Below are 17,564 nucleotides of genomic sequence, written 5' to 3'. Positions count from 1 at the left end.
TATGGTTTCAGTTCATAATAAGTAATTTATGAAATAAAAAAAGGCAAAAGCAAGCCCTTCTGGACTGGCATACGCAATTCATTTGTGGAATTAACTGTGCAGTTGGAGCAGAGATAACTAAATAGCTTCAGTGTACCTTCAAGTGCACTTCCAGCTGCTTGTGAGTGAGAACACGGTCTGCTCCGGCTGTATTTTGAGATCTCGCTTATTTTAAAGAAGTTCCCACCACAGCTGTACCAGATGTGAATTATTCTGACCAGCAACCCCAAAGCTCATCGATGGCCAACCTCTCTCTGTAGTTTCCTGCTTACCAAAAAATGCTTTTCACTCTGCAAACCGCAAAATCTGCCCACCAGGGATCCCATTCTACATGCCATATCCTAAATTTGCCCCCTTTTTGGGCCAATATCAAGACAAAAAAATTAAAGCTCTTAGACATAGTTGCTTTTAGCTTTTGTTCTTTAAGGTGTCCTGTGTGCCCGTCTGCAATCAGCAGTTCCCAGGAAGCCTGTCCGGCAGGGATTGTGTGGCCACATGTGCCCAGATGATACTGCTCATAAGTAATCCCGACTTCCTGGGGTCGACACGAGCCTGTGAAATTAGAAAGGTTGACTGGCCTGTAGTTGAATGTAAAGTTATAAAGGTCCACTTAAGCGACACAAGGGCAATTCTGAGTGTCCCTGCCTGTTTTCTGAGAGCTACTCATGCACCTGTTTTCTCTGTGCCATGGAATTCTTTGGCATTAGCCTAGTTTGGTTTTGGCAGAGATTAATTACATCAGATCAAGGAAAAACACACATACATAAATGATAAATAAGATAATCTGGTCTGTCCACATGGTATATTGAAAAAAAAAAATCTTGAGAAAATGACCTTACATGATCAACATTTGAATAAATTGAAGGAGGTAAGAAAACCTAAGTGCATATGCTTTTCAGCCTACCAAGACCTGTTGGGGGACAGGTAGGTGGCGCTCATTTGTGCCGTGCTCTGGTCGATAGCTTTGCTAGGTAACTTAGAAATAATCTGCCAGCAACACTCAAAGCACTTTCGTATCTTCCACCCTTTCGGAGACTCAGAAGTCACATGAATTAACTCCTTTGCTCTGTGTTCAGTTTCAGCCTAGAAGGCTTGACAGGAGGAGCCGGTGTCGGAAACAAGCCGTCCTCATCTCTAGACGTAAACTCTGCAAACACCAAAGAGCTCAGGCACCCTTTCAGTGGGGAGGCGAGGGGGGACTCTCTGATGTCGCTTTCAGAAGAGGATCTGGAATCAGGCCAGAGAGAACACAGGATGTTTGATCAGCAGGTAAGGCTGAAGCGGGTGTATGCTGCTCATTTGGAAAAATGAACTGTACTTCCCTACATGTGTCTTCACGTCGGGAACAAAGAAAGCAAGACTTAACGTTACTATGAGGCTAGTTATTGTGATTGCTTACCCACGGTCTAGTACACCCCATCTAGCACAAAGCAAGGTTTTAGCACTTAACTAATTCCAGAATACCATTCATCTGCATGGATTTGAATAGTCCATCAAAGCAGACTTTTTTAAATTAGGAAAGTATCCAGGATATTAAATTGGGCTTTTCCTTCTTATCTGAGGACTTCTTTCACCATGCCAGTAGTAAAATGACTCTTGAAGTATGCTACACAGCATTGTTAAATTTCCCAATTTTTCAAAAATCTATACCTTCCTGGAAAAAATAGGTCTTATTCTTTGCCTTCTCACATTGCCTGGGAAATGGCTGTGTCTTTCTCTCTGCTTCCTGTCACTGTGAGAACTTCTCAGAGAGCATCTTCACTCCGTGCCCCCGCCTGATGCTCTCTTTGCACTGCCACTCCCCCAGGACTCCCTTCTGGGGGCCCCAGCTGGCTGTCCTTGGCCAGTCAGGTGATTTCCCCAGCACTTGTCACCTGGGGCAGGTCCTCGGGAGTTGGCCTGGAGAATTGGAATTCCATGCTTTTATAGCCCGTACTGCTCCCGGCCCTTTTCCTCCTCCGGGGCCAAGGGGACTTTGGATTGATTCCTGGGAGGATTCTGTGATACACCTGAATCTTTCCTTTCATTCTTTCTTTCTTTTTTTTTTTTTTTTTTTAATTTTTCTCAACGTTTACTTATTTTTGAGAGAGAGACAGAGTGCAAGCAGAGAGAGAGGGAGACTCAGAATGTGAAGCAGGCACCAGGCTCCGAGCTGTCAGCACAGAGCCCAACATGGGGCTCAAACCCACAAACTGCGGGGTCATGACCTGAGCCGAAGTCGGACACTTAACTGAGCCACCCAGGTGCCCCAAAACATTTCTAATTAAACAGACAACAAAATTAAACACCTGTCTTTGGATAGGTGACTGGAGTTTTAGATAGAAACGTAATGAAACATTTCTAATTAAACAAACCAACAAAAATGTTAAACGGCCTGTTCTCTGAGTGGGAGACATAGGTTTTACGTAGACGTTTAATGTTTTGTATACCCCACTACATAGAAATGCTACGACCAGATAGAAACTGGATGCTGGAGGATTACCTTAATGCATCACTTAGGTGAAGACCCAGGAGAATTTAGGCCTGATGAAAATCAAATTGAAGGCCCAAAGGGATTTTTGCCATGTTATCCCCTTCCCCCACCGCCCATGTCTTCTGGGCCTGATACTTTTTTAACTTTTTCTAAAGTTAAGAAAAATAACAAGAATATGGAGAAGAGGGGCACCAGGTTGGCTCAGTCAGAAAAGTATCTGACTCTTGATCTCAGGGTCATGAGTTCAAGCCCCATGTTGGGTGTACAGATTACTAAAAAAAAAACAGTAAACGTTTCAAAAAATAAATAAATTTTAAAAAATATGGAGAACATATTTATTGAAGCAAATGATTTAAATGTATTCAGCCTAATGGTAACAGAAAAAGGGAGTAAAAAACCATTCTTTCGTGACTTGCTGAGAGCATCTTTGGTTAAGTGGAGAGTCTAAAAAACAAAAGTGCAAGTCATACAAAAGTATATAGAGTCCTTTGGAAGTCATTGTAAGACCCAGTAAAATGCCAGCATTGGGGGTTTGTGAACGGAATCCTGGGCTTGGAACCAGTATATCCCTTCGGATTCGGCGTAAGCCCTCGGGGGTGACAGCTTCACACCCACCTGAGTGACTTGCCTAAGGCCTCATTGACTGGCTGTGAGCTGGACCACGTTCCCCTCAGAATTCCCGGTGTAAGTCTCACAGCCTCTTTCCACATCTCTGAAGTAGAAGTGTTTTATGAGGAAAGGAGAAGATTTTTAATTTTCTCAGTACAGTTTATGGAAAACCTTTTCTGAAACTGATAATCCTAGGAATTGGACAGAGGACCCCCTGTGTTAGTAAGTGCTATCCGTTACCACCGAAGTCTTTCTGAAATGGCCTTTCTGATCGAGCCTTTGTGGAGGAAGCTGCTGACATGTTTGTGCTTTTCTGGAACTCTCTGCTCACCCGCAGTTTTTGTCTCGTGTGCAACTTCAGAGTGGGGATTTGAGCTGCTGGTGTCTCTGATCTGGACAAGTCGCCTGCAGCCAGCTTCCTGCTGAAGGTCCCTGCCTTTCACTGAGGTCATTCCTCAGACCTCACAGTTGTGTTCGAAACACAGCAGCTGTTTGCCTCAGACTCCATGGTTACGCACGGAGCAGGCTCTGAATAATCAGAAGTCTTTGGCGCACTTGAGTCGCGTTCATGGTAGTGATGGATTTTCATTGCTCCCCTCCGAGCATGTGCAGATTGCAGCCCACTAAGAAGGGAGGGATTCCTGGCGTTTTAAAATTGGTTAACAATAGGAACGAGTGCTCAGAACAAAAGGAAGGGGGAGTCCCTCACCCCAGAAGTGTGCTCGTAAGCACTGCTGGGCTGGTTCTCAGGGGTGTTCTTACACAAGCTTCTGCAGCTGGCTGCATTACACGACCTCGAAGCTGCTGCGAATTCACTGAGGGAGGTAACTTGGCCCCCCTCGGTCCCCCTCGGGTACATGCAGAAGCAGTGTCCTCTTAGGAGAGGGAATGAAAGGGCTTTAGGCTTCTTCCCAGATGCATGGCTGCCTTGATCTTGATCTTAAAACGCCTTTTATTTGCATCTCTGTTTCCAAATCTTTAAAATCAGAATAATACTGGGGTGCCTGGGTGGCTCAGTCGGTTGAGTGTTTGACTTCGGCTAAGGTCATGACCTTGCGGTCCATGAGTTCAAGCCCCGCATCAGGTGCTGTGCTGACACCTCGGAGCCTGGAGCCTGCTTCAGATTCTGGGTCTCCCTCCCTCTCTCAAAAATAAATAAACATTTGGGGCGCCTGGGTGGCGCAGTCGGTTAAGCGTCCGACTTCAGCCAGGTCACGATCTCGCGGTCCGTGAGTTCGAGCCCCGCGTCAGGCTCTGGGCTGATGGCTCAGAGCCTGGAGCCTGTTTCCGATTCTGTGTCTCCCTCTCTCTCTGACCCTCCCCCGTTCATGCTCTGTCTCTCTCTGTCCCAAAAATAAATAAACGTTGAAAAAAAAAAAATTAAAAAAAAAATAAAATTAAATTAAATAAATAAATAAATAAATAAATAAACATTAAAAAAAATAAAAATAAAAAAGAACATGCTTAAAATCAGAATAATATTACTGCTCTCTACTATGTCTCTAAAAGAGACTTAGATTTTCAAAGAACAAGAGCTACTGTATGTAGTTTGCTATTTACAGTGAAGTTACTTTCATCTGATGATGTGTTCAGCAGATGTTTACTAAGCACGTACTAAGTTTAAAACATTATTAGGTATTAGGAGGGATAGGAAACCACTGTAAAGGATGGGTACTTGAATTATTCCAGATAAAACTAAGGCTCATGAAAGCTAAGTAGCTCCTTTGAAGTTGAGCAGCGGTCAAGTAGCAGGGGCAGACTTGAGTCGAGGGTGTCTGACCACAGAGCCTGTGCTGTTAGCCCTCACCTGCACCGCGTTCTTTTCTTAGGTTGGGGTGGGATGTAAAGTTTTGTGCTGATCTAGAAATAACAAGAGCATATGCTTACATCCTGGTTTTCACTTTTTTTTTTTTTTTTTTTTACTTCACAGGCATGTCCCAGATCTAAACAACAGGGATTTAATTACTGTACATCAGCCATTTCTTCTCCATTGACAAAATCCATCTCATTAATGACAATCAGCCATCCTGGGTTGGACAGTGAGTATATTACTTTTTTTAAAATGAAGAATATTTTAAACACTTTTTTCCTATCATTTTTCTCCCTTTGAGACCCCGTAACATTACCTTCCAAAACTTGCCTCCCTCTTCTCCTGAATGGCTCATTTAAATAGAAAAGGTGACATACCAGTTTAGTTTTGGGATCTTCCTTCCAGTTTTGGGATTCTTCTTGTCAGGACATAGATTTGTTTTTTAACTTTTTATTTCAAAGTAATTTCGGACTTTAAAAATAGTTCTAAAAACAGTACAAAGAGGGGCGCCTGGGTGGCGCAGTCGGTTAAGCGTCCGACTTCGGCCAGGTCACAATCTCGCGGTCCGTGAGTTCGAGCCCCGCGTCGGGCTCTGGGCTGATGGCTCAGAGCCTGGAGCCTGTTTCCGATTCTGTGTCTCCCTCTCTCTCTGCCCCTCCCCTGTTCATGCTCTGTCTCTCTCTGTCCCAAAAATAAATAAACGTTGAAAAAAAAAGAAAAAAAAAAAAAAACAGTACAAAGAGTTACCATATGTTCTTTACCTGGAGTCCCCAGATGTCATATGTTTGATCCATCTTATCAAAGTCATAACTTTATCAGTCTCTCTTCTCCTGTCACTGCCTTTAAAGTTTTTTTCTGAAACACTGGAGAGTAAGTTACAAACATGATGTGGTTGTATCTGAAAGTTATGCTATTCTGTTACCACAGTACAATTATGTGAATTTTATCCAGTACTCATTTGCTGAGCTCTTCAAAAATGTCATGAAGCTCATGAAGGACAAAGAAAGACTGAGATATACTTTCAGTTGGTTAAGCACGTGCTGAAAGGATTACATCTGCCAGTGATGAATGGAGCGGTATGCAGATTCGGGACCCATTGGCTGGCTGTGAAAGATACATAGATGTCTGGCATCCGTAAGCACAGGGCCTTTGCGAATGAAAGATGCTCGGAAACATATTTGAATTGGATCTAAATATTTGCCAGGGAAAGGCAGCTTGTTCTTTGAGAAACCTCACCTTTTTATTTTTAAAATCTTGATTCTTGTTTTCATGAGTAGTTACAGTTTGAGATCTTGTGCTCATCAAAGGGGGAGTGATCCTTTCTTTGCTGAAAGACCGTGTATTCAGGAAGCTGAGGCAAAGGGAGTAAATAAACTTTCCTGGTGTTTCTGGTGTTTCTTCAGTGTCCCCTGATAGAACCCACCTTAAAAGAGCTGGAGAGGGGTGCCTGGTTGGCTTGGTAGGTTAAGCGTCCGACTTGGGGCTGGGGTCATGATCTCACAGCTTATGAGTTTGAGCCCCACATCAGGCTCTGTGCTATTAGTGGAGCCTGGAGCCTGCTTTGAGTTCCGTGTCTCCCTCTCTCTCTGCCCCTACTCTGCTCACGCTCTGCGTCTCTCCCTCCCTCCCTCCCTCCCTCTCCCTCTCCCTCTCCCTCTCCCTCTTTTTCTCTCTCTCTCTCTTTCTCTCTCAAAAATGAATACATATTTTTAAAAAATTTGGAGACTCTGTGCTGCATTCGGGAGATGTTCTGTCTCAGTTCATGACTTACCATGGGCCTGATCTTTTTAATTTCTGCCTTAGAACTAAGACACGATAAAGAATGCTGATGGGGCGCCTGGGTGGCGCAGTCGGTTAAGCATCCGACTTCAGCCAGGTCACGATCTCGCGGTCCGTGAGTTTGAGCCCCGCGTCGGGCTCTGGGCTGATGGCTCGGAGCCTGGAGCCTGTTTCCGATTCTGTGTCTCCCTCTCTCTCTGCCCCTCCCCCGTTGATGCTCTGTCTCTCTCTGTCCCAAAAATAAATAAAAAACGTTGAAAAAAAATTTTTCTTAAAAAAGAATGCTGTTAACTTTGTCCTCATTTTCATGATCAGCGATTCAGATCTGGCCTGTTTGACTAAAGGTGTGCCTACTGATGGCGTATTCTCAGAGATGCCGACAGAACCTCACAGAACTGCAGCTAAAATCGCCCTTCCTGTTTTTCTTTGGGTTTTGATTTGATTTGGCTTTGGGTTAGAGGTCTTGCTGGTGCAGAGTGAAAATCATCATAACAGGATTGTTAATGGTGGATTTGATGAGCTTGGAGTGCTAGCGTTCAGTAGGGCAGGGCACTGAGACAAGAGGGCCCTGTGTCCCTAACCGTCCACGACTGGTGAGTGTGGTGTCATGGTGGAGAGTCTACTCCCATAGCAACAGATGTCCACCACCAACAGAATGTGTCCCACGGAGGGATTTTTTTCCTGTATTTTGTGACACACACTCTTGATTCGTGCATGAAACACTTCATTAATTTTTCCTCCAAAAAGCAAGATGGTTTTTGACTGTGTTTTCAGTTGCTAGCCAAACACTATAAATAATGCGGCTAACTCCCAGAAAACACCGTCCTAGAGTGCCAGGGGTTCTGGCACACACAGCTTCTCATCCTGTTGCTGGGAAATTTTCTGCTCTGCTCAGAGGGGACTGAAATGAGTTTGCAGACTGTTGTCAAGGGTTGATCTCCAAGCAGGAGTTTAATCCTTTGATCAAAATAGGGTGGGTACCCTCATTCTAACTCACATTGTACGTTTCATACACGTTTGAACGATTAGGTCGTAAATTCGTTAGCGAGCCCCCCAATTTCCCTGATTTAGCCTACGCTGTAATTGGAGGATTAATCAACTCTAATGACACTGTTTCTCCTTAGTCCCTCCCCACATACAATTATATTAATTTTCCCATCGGTATTTTTTTTATTCTGCTCTAGAAACTTGATAAATGTTTTTTGCAGATGTAAAACTTCTGGCAGTTGAACAGGAGTATAAAACTTGTAATCCGTGTGCTGTACCTTTAAGCATCAGGGTAACTGGACAGTTCTTGGTTTGCCACAGACTCCGGGCTTCCATTCCAAGTCACTTGAGCACTCCGTGTGATTCGTGTGTAGTCACGGTCTTCCCAGCTGAAGGAATCCTAGTTACAATCTGCACAGTGAGACCGTAAAGCCTAGAACATTCAGTCCACTTAAAGTGTTTTAACTGGTGTTTCATTGTAAGCCCGTTGGGTGGCTGTGTGACCTTGGGCTACATAGTGAGATTCTTTGCCTCAAGTTACTTGATGAAACGGGTAACAACGTGAGAAGGCTTACATGTGAATTTATGTAAAGTCCTTAGCATATTTCCTGCCTTATAATAAGCATTTGTTATTGTTATGGAGCGTGTGAGTTCACGGTACCCAGAACAGCGCTACAGTCTGTCTGTCCCTGACCAGAGTTAAAACAATGTTAGAGAAACTAGAACGCCATCCTTCATGGTCATTAAGTGGACTGTGCCTTATGAGTACGCTTGTCTAGGAACAAAATACTTTCTGAAATCAACCTTATCTCACTACTTTCCACTTCTGCCTGGGCTCTGTCTTCTTTCTTCAAAGAAATTAGCTCCTTCTACCACAGTCTTAGAGCTGTTAACATCCAGGCATTTCTGAAAACGTGTGTCTCCTGAGCTGTTGTCTGGAATGTCTTGTTGGGTCATTTCCTAGAAGAGAAACACAGAGGAAACTCAACGTTATTTCTAAGCTGGTATCATTTTCTAAAATCCATCGATGCAGAGGAAAATACTGAGTCAAGATAGTGACTAATGTATTTCTGTGTCATTTTCTGGTGTGGGAAGTAGACAGGCGACAGCTTATTTGGGAACCACAATGGGTGGGGAAGCTGTCCTCACTCATGTCTTGGCTGTGCTGTCGTGGTGGGAGGGAGCGTGATGAATGCATCTTGCCAGCTCATCTTTTAGGGACTCACAATAGCACCAAGGCTACCTGCATCATGGGGAGAATGCCGGGGAGGACTGCCCTCAGAGAGACCACTCCTGGGGACCTGTGGCCCCATTTCTTCTTGCATCAGAGAGGATGGAGTGGAGACTCCCAGCTTGCCAGGAGACTTAGATGGTTTCTTGATAGAACTTAAGCATAAATTTTGTTTCTATACATGCAGAATAATTCAGTTATTACAGATGATCCTTGCCCAAAGTATATTTTAACACATTTCATGGCTTATGCTCAGGAGATGCTTACCAGCAGCGGAGAAGGTGCTTGCTTGGTGGTGTTCCTGGAAGAGCCCTAACCACATTGGTGGTGGTGACGTTAAAAGGAGACTTGTACCCATTAGAGAGATGTTTCAACTCACAGGCTTCTTAATGAGAAGTCACTTTCCCTTTGTTTTTCAGGGTTTGTTATCACAAAGAACATATATGTTGAGGATCCTCCTTTAGATATTCCTACAAATAGGTTTTTCCAGATGATCCATGAAATTGTGACAAAGGAAGGAATCTGGTATAAGAAGAGAGCTCATTTTCATTTCCTGAATTTGCTTCACGTTTGGAAAGACTTTTGCAAGCACATGGAGATGGTAGCTTACTTTTCGTCCTAGGCCGTCACTGCCCAAGGAGCCGGCGTACCTGTAGTTGTGCCAGTAGTCCTGGATCTCTGTTACTGGACGTGGCTGCCCGCAGTAAGCTGACATCACGTAGTATTTATGTGACTGTCAAGTTCGTACAGGGCTTTTTCATTTCATTTAGGACACTGAGCTTTCAGAAAGCCTGACAAAGGGAAATTCGTTTATTAATGTATTCATTCAGTGAGCATTTGAGTCACTCTTTGGCAGGTACCAGGCCACACGGTGTAGGAGACAGGTGAGTTTATAGATACAGTTGCTTTCCTCACCGCGTTCTCACAGACCAGAGAATAGGTGAATGTAAGAAACGTGGGGTAGTACAGGGGCGCCTGGGTGGCTCGGTCGGTTAAGCGTCCGACTGCAGCTCAGGTCATGGTCTCATAGTCCGTGGGCTTGAGCCCCGTGCCGGGCTCTGTGCTGGCAGCTCAGAGCCTAGAGCCTGCTTCGGATTCTGTGTCTCCTTCTGTCTCTCTGTCCCTACCCTGCTGGTGCTCTGTCTCTCTCTGTCTCAAAAATAAATAAACATTTAAAAAAATTTAAAAAAACAAACAAACATGGGACAGTACAGGAGCCTAGAACAGAGAATGCTCACTGGGATGAAGTCATCTCAAAGTTGAGGCCAGCAGAAGACTGGGAATTCACTGGGTGAGTTCACACAGGCATGCCACAGAGGTCTTAACCATTTGGTTCTAGACCCCTGCAAATATCACAGTAAAGCAAGTCAGATGAATTACTAAATCACTAGGCTTCCCAGTGCATATGAAAGTTACGTTTACACTATGCTCTAGTCAAGCATGCAACAGCATGATATCTAAAAAAACAGTGCACATACCTTAATTTAAAAATACCTTATCACTAAAAAATGCTAACCATCATCTGAGCTTTCCGTGAATTGTAATCTTTTTGCCTGTGGAGGGTCCTGCCTCCGTGTCTGTGCCTGCTGAAGGTTGGGGTGGCTTTGGCCATTTCTCAAAATAAGACAGCAGCGAAGTTGGCCACATGGGTTGATTCTTCCAGTCACAGAAAATTTCTCTGTAGCATGTAATGACGTCAGATGTCGTTTGATAGCATTTTAGCCACAGTAGACCTTCCACAATTGGAGTCTGTCCTCTCAAAACCTGCCGCTGCTCTATCAGCTGAGTGTAGATAATACTCTAAATCCATTGTTGTCATTTCAGCAAATTCCCAGCATCTCCCCCGGGAGTAGCTCCCATCCCAGAATCCACTCTCTTTGCTCATCCATAAGAAGCAACTCCTTATCTGTTGTTTTGTCACAAGATTGCAGCAATTCAGTGCCCTCTGTAGGCTCCACGTCTGATTCTTGTTTTTTCCACACCACATCTGCAGTGACTTCCTCTGCTGAGATCTTGAACAGCTCAATCCATGAGGTTTGGAATCAGCTTCTTACAAACTCCTGTCCACACTGATATTCTGACCTCTTCGCAGGAATCACCAATTTTCTTAATGGCACCCAGAATGGTGAATCCTTCCCAGAAGTTGGCCAGATCCATCAGAGGAATCCCCTGTCTATGGCATCTGTTGCCTTACAAAATATATTTCTTAAATAATAACGCTTGAAAGTCAAAATGACTCCCTGATCCACGGGCTGCAGAATGGATGCTGTGTTAGCAGGCCTGAAAACATTAACCTCCTCCTACATCTCCATCCAGGCTCTTGTTAATGAGCAGTACTGTTTTGAAAGGAATCTTCTGTTTCTGAGCAGTAAGTCTTGATAATGGGCTTACAGTATTTAGGAAACCAAGTTGTGAACAGATGTGCTGTCATCCAGACTTTGTTCCATTGACAGAGCACAGGCAGAGTAGAGTTAACACAATTCTCAAGGACCCTAGGATTTTCAGGATGGTAAATGAGCACTGGCTTCAACTTGAAGTCAGCAGCTGCATTAGCCCCTAACAAGAGTGTCAGCCTGTCCTTCGATGCCTTGAAGCCAGGCACTGACTTCTCCTCTCCAGCTATGAAAGTCCTGGATGGCATCTTCTTTTGATATAAGGCTGTTTCATCCACACTGAAAATCTGTCATCCAGGGAGCCACCTTCATTAAGGATCGCAGCCAGATCTCCCGGAGAACTTGCTGCAGCTTCTACGTCAGCCCTTGCCGCTTCACCTTGCACTTGGATGTGTGGGGCTGGCTTCCTTCCTTAAACCTCCTGAACCAACCTCAGCTAGCTTCCCACTTGTCTTTGCAGCTTCTTCGCCTCTCTCAGCCTTCACAGAATTGAAGAGATCCTTGCTCTGGACTAACCTTAGGCTTAAGGGAATGTTACGGCTGGTTTGATCTTTGATCCAAACCACTAAAACTTCCTCCATATCAGCAATAAGCCTGTTTCCCTTTCTTATCATTTGTGTGTACAGCGGAGAAGCACTTTTTATTTCTTCAAGAACTTTCCTTTGCATTCACAGCTTGGCTGTTTGACATGAGAGGCCTAGCTTTCAGCCTGCCCCAGCTATCCACATGCCTTAATCGTTAAGCTTAATTATTTCTAGCTTTTGATTCAAAGTGAGAGACGTGTGACTCTTCCTTTCCCTTGAACACTTAGAGGACTTTGTAGGGTTATTAATTGGCCTGATTTCAATATTGTGTCTCAGAGATCAGGGAGGCCCAAGGCGGGCAGGGTGAGTAATGACTGGTCATTATCACGTAAGTTTGCTGTCTTATACGGGTGTGGTGTGTAGCGCGCCCAAACAATCATAATAGGCCACTGATCACAGATCACCGTCACAAATATAATAATGGTGAAAACATTGGAAATATTGCAAGAATTATCACGACTGCTCAGAGACACAAAATGAGCAGATGCTGTTAGCAAACTGGTGCCGATAGGCTAGTTCAACACAAGGTCACCAGAGACCTTCAGTTTGTAAAAATTGCGGTATCCATAAAGTTCAGTTAAACAGAATACAATAAAATGAGGTATGTCCATATGTGGAAAGCATGGCCGAGGGGTTGGGGTTTCTTGTCCAAGGGCAGTGGAGTGATTTAAGTTGATAAAGTAGGTTGATTCGGACACTTCAGAGAGACCACCTGAAGAAAGTGTTGGGGAGCAAAGGTCATGGATCAGGAGAAGGCTACTGCAAGATCCAGGTGAGAGCACACGGTGGCATTAGGGGAGAAGTTGATGTTCAGAGAATTCTAGAACACATAGTCAGAATAACTGAATCGAGGCAAGATGGAAGCATTCAATGATGGGGCCCAGGTCTCTGTTCTGAGCAATTCATTAGATGTTAGGTACCGCCTACCAAACCAAGGAATACAGGAGGAGGGGTGGGTGTGGAGAAGAGAGATGTCACTCACGTGCTTCCTCAGTTTGTGCTGCCTATGGGACATGCCCCAGAGGTGAGCAGAGAGAGATGAACACGTCTTGAGCTCAAAGGGAGAGCTACGGCCTGAGGGTGGAAAGGTGTGTGTCACCAGCCCAGCGAATTCAGCTTGTACTTTGGGAGGGCAGGGCGTGAGGAGGTCTGGGGTGAGGGAGAAGAGAGCTGAACACAGAATCCTGAGAAACACCACTACTCCAGATGTTTCCACTCTCAAGAAAAACAACTCCAGCTATAAATTATGACCGTTAAAAATAATGGACTTCTTGTTTTCTTACTCTGGCAAGTACGTGTTTGTTGGATGAATTTTTTAAGCTATGTTAGAATTCTAGATACTCAGAAGTAAAGATGAAAATGTGAATAAATACGTTGTTCACTAGGCAGCCTTTCCTGGAACCACACAGGCTAGCAACATTATTCTGTTCAGCATGGTCTCAGGTGCCTTTGACTTTGTCCCGGTACAGTTGGCGCTCTCTAATGTCTCGTGTTGACCTACTTCTCAGCCCAGCCACGGATGCAGCCAGCAAGGCGGGTCTCCTTCTCCGTCCGCATCTCTCCACATCTCCTTAAGTCTAAAACTCTCTTTTCTCTTGGCTCTTCTCACTCCATTGATGGCGAGGAGGAGTTGCGTAGTAAGTAAGCCACTGTAGTGTCCACGGCTGTTCTCCAGGGTCTGACAGTGCTGAAAGTGCTGTCAGCTTGGTTCTAAGAAACTGGGGATTTGTACCCCCTTGCATGCCATTGTTTCTAAACCATTTGTCTTCCTGCTTTGCTTTGAGAATTAATTTGGATGAAACAGTTTTTGTCTGCTATATGCCACGTGCACTGGTTGATCTAGTCGCCTGATTCCAGGGCACGGGGAGGTGTTCCCATCCCACCTTGTACCTTTTGTAATACTGAGCGCTGGTTTCACAAAGCTTTCTATTTGATAGTGTAAATTTCATTTTCCCATGTTTTGCTTTTTTTTGGTCTCATGAGACAGATATCTAGATATCCACCTGTGATATTTAAAAGCTAATGTTAAACTTTTTTCTTCTCACCTTTCAGACCTGTCTTTAAAAATACCTTTCCGTTGGGGCACCTCTCTGGCTAGAGCCTGCAACTCTTGACCTCGGGGTTGTGAGTTCAAGCCCCACATTGAGCGTAGAGATTACTTTAAAGGAACAAAAAAAAGAAGATAAAAATACCTTTCCTCTGAGTTTACACCACGTGGATCAGGGAGTAAGAGTTATAGATGTATTTCCTAACTTCCCATTTTCTCTCCTTTGGAACTTTTATTTTTCAATCCTTTTACTACAGTGTGGATTTCAGATTAATATATTCTTATTTGATAATGCCTAAATTTTAAACACTCTGTCTCTCAAAAATAAACATTAAAAAAATTAAAAAAAAAAAACTTTATAAGGTTTTAGTAAGCTTGGAAAGGAAATGAATTCTACCCCCTGTGAACATCACTTTTCAGTTATGCAAAATTTCTGGAAAATTCCAGGATTGCTATTTTTAATGGAAAAAAACATTTCTAGTATAAAGGTAAATACTGAATTGTTTTCATATAACTACGGTAACATCTTGATTTGCGAGTATAATTCATTCTAAAAACATGCTTGTGATCCAAAGCACTTGTATATTAAAGTGAATTTCAAGAACCATTGGCTCATGTGACCATGTTGTGATCATGTGACCATGTTGTGATCATGTGACATCTGGCATCATGTACTACTGGTGTTGCAAGACATCACTCATTTATCAAGTTGAAATTTACTAGAAATGTTTGCTTGTCTTGCAGAATACTCATTGAACAAATTACTTGCAATCCAAGGTTTTACTGTGATAGGAGCCTCAGAGAATTACAATATTTGTATAATTGAGCAACCTAATTCCCTACCACTTGCTGACCCTACATTTCAGCAGTATTTAGGTATTAATTATTTATTAAAATATTAAAATTTTATAATCAATATTAACCTGAGGGTGACCTCTTTGCATTGTTCTTAAAAGAAAGTACCTTATGTACAGTAACATAAAGTTTAATTTCTCTTAAATGGAAGTCATCTTATATTCAGTACTTTTTTCATAATGAAAAGATGTTTAGCGAATAGGCACACCATAAGATACTTTATACCAGTTGTAGTAGGAGGGAAGTTGTGAAAATCTGCTTACAACTTTGAGTGTTCAGAAATTGTCAAGTCTGTTTCATCTCAAAGTATTGTGTACCTGGGGACATAGGTCCACATGTGGCAGATGAGCAGAGTAAGGTCCCAGTGGTATTTCTTCTACCTCTAAGACGAAATTATTAATCTAGAACGGCACTGGTTATACAGCTAATCCAACAGGATGAAATTATAAAAGTATAGAAGCTGGAAGAAACCTTTGAACCAGGTATCTAGCCTTCTTCAAAATGTGTTCCTTACCCTGAAATACCAGTGAGAATTCTGGAGGTGGAGGGGAGAGGAAGGGAAAGAAAGGGGTTGGTTCATGGCTAGATAAATTGAGGAAAAGTCCAGTTAAGCTGGTTTCAGATGCTAATGTGTACATTGTGAATTCCCAAGGCAGTGTTCAATAAGTTGTGTTTCCCAAACGCATTAGCTAGGTAACCACAATATATGCCTGACTGTGGAGAACATCTCATGAGACTAGTATTCCATGGAACGCACTTTAAAAACCATTGACCCGGTCCATCCAGTAGTTCCGACTCTGGAATATTAGTATATTCTGTCTGCAGGTTATTTCAAGACTTTAAGAAAATCCTACTTGAAATACACTGTTTACCTGCCATAATACTTTGTAGGCTGACTTCAGTGACAGATTTCTTTGCTTTTGTCTGTGATTATACCGTAGAGGTATCATTGGCTAATTTATACTCTTAGGTGCACTGAAAACTTGATGGCCCTTCAGGAATCTCAGAGGCATTGGTTGATTAACCACTGTTCTCAGAACCAAATCTAAGAGGTCATAGTAAATGAATGAATTTTTTCTTCAGCAGTGAAAAGGTTGGAAATCCTTACCAGAGTCCCAGATTCTCCCAGTACTCAATCACATATTTGTTCAGTTTCTAATTTATTCAGCAGAAATCTACTGGGAGCTGATTCTTGGCCAGATCCTGTGCTAGTTGGTGTTTTTCTTCATTATGGATTTTGCTTTCACTTTGTTCATATTACTAGGTTGGTAACTTGCTAGGTAATTGCTCTAGTTAGTGTACAACAGAGCCTGACAACGTGAGAGAGTTTAATGCTGCTTCTGTCATTCAGGGTTCCTGGGGTGCAAAAGGTTATAAAGCCACTGATCTAAACCACACTCTTGGTTTTTTGTTTAAGTAAATTAAGGTATCCTGAGGTTAAAATGCTGACAATTTCACACCTAGATCATGCAGAAACTAGGGAACAGATCCCAGATCTTACTCTTACTCTTAAGCTCATCTCGATGACCATGCATTGTAAGTGAAATAGAAGAACCCAAGTAAGTAAAAGGAAAAGCTATAGAAAGTACTCTTTTGAAGACTTAGAATTGGTTGTTAAGTTTCCTATCTATTATTCCTACTTGTTGGCTATTCACTTAGTAATAACTACCATTTTGCATTTCTAATCAGAATCTAAAACAGGTTGGACATTTAAGTTCAAATGCTGGTAATCTAGTAGTAGAACATCTTCAGATCTCTGTCAAATGAGGGTTTTACTCCTGGTCGTCTCCAGTCCTTCAAACCCACCTGCAGGATAAGGTGTGTGTTTTGTTCACACTGTAACAGGAGTTGTACTGAGCGGCCTTTGTCCTCCTGGAATCACACACACAAAGTATTTCCGTGCCTGATCTAAAAACTGGAAATCCTTCATCGTGGTATGATTGAGACCATCTCCTCTAAGTCCTGACGTAGCTCCAGCTTTATTAGCATGTTGTCGGTAAGGTATCGTAGTGTTCCTAATGCTTTCTCCACTTACTGCTCTGCTGTGTGCCTTAGCCTGGGTGCTAATGACCCGCTTCAGTTTACGCTCCGATGGTGACGGAGGAAGGAAGGATGCACCTGCCGTACTCGCCATATCAGTGTCAGCCTGGCAAGGACCACACCGTCAGTTTCATCTCCCTCATTTCACAGATGAGGAAGTGAAATGCAGAGATCTCACCCCAAATCAGTAACAGGACCAAGACACCACCCACACACACACACACACACCCACACACACACACACACACACACACAGCCAGCTCTGGTGCCCTTTTCTTCTTCACTCTTCCATTTCCAGGAATACTCCGGAAAACAGCAGGTACATGGTAGCTAGATATTTTGGTATGGAAATCCACGAAAGCAAAATGAACAGCAAACAGAATATGAATGATACTTCATTTTCGATTTTGTGTTCTTCCCGTGATGTCATCTCAGAAAGATGGCCTATGGAAACGGAGCGTTGACGAGAACAGGAATTAAACATGTTTTCGTGTATGTTTGAACGTGGGGACAAAAATGTTGATTTGGGGCTTGCTCAGTGATGTGATTCTTGGATGAAATTTTTTGTCGTGGGGAATTCACGCCTACTGCTGCCTATTTCCAGTTCTGATACTGAGTTTTGAGGTGAATTTTTCCTTCTTCCAAACCCTTAGGAGAAGGCACTATACAATGGCTTTCGGATGTTCTCTCTGCTCTGCGTGTGTCGTTGTAAATATT

At 43.3% G+C, this 17,564-nt stretch overlaps 1 protein-coding gene across 11 annotated transcripts in view; it reads left to right on the top strand.

Moving 5' to 3' along the window:
- The window catches only part of AKAP13 (A-kinase anchoring protein 13), a 333,617-nt gene that overhangs the window by 257,137 nt on the left and 58,916 nt on the right, over window positions 1–17,564 (top strand). For 8 of the 11 annotated variants that reach the window (XM_040493732.1, XM_040493731.1, XM_040493728.1 and 5 more), the window contains 3 exons: window positions 1,116–1,308; window positions 5,052–5,160; window positions 13,414–13,542. In XM_040493732.1, the coding sequence (XP_040349666.1) occupies window positions 1,116–1,308; window positions 5,052–5,160; window positions 13,414–13,542 (431 nt within the window). The remainder of the gene's footprint in view (window positions 1–1,115; window positions 1,309–5,051; window positions 5,161–13,413; window positions 13,543–17,564) is intronic. The other 3 variants (XM_040493734.1, XM_040493733.1, XM_040493736.1) reach the window with 1 other exon arrangement.

This window comes from Herpailurus yagouaroundi, unplaced genomic scaffold (genome assembly GCF_014898765.1).
Source record: "Herpailurus yagouaroundi ecotype Mexico unplaced genomic scaffold, PumYag 185, whole genome shotgun sequence".
In the NCBI taxonomy this organism is placed as follows: Eukaryota; Metazoa; Chordata; class Mammalia; order Carnivora; family Felidae; genus Herpailurus; species Herpailurus yagouaroundi.
The sequence above is the reverse complement of the archived record's forward strand: the minus strand, read 5'-3'. Positions and strand labels throughout refer to the sequence as shown.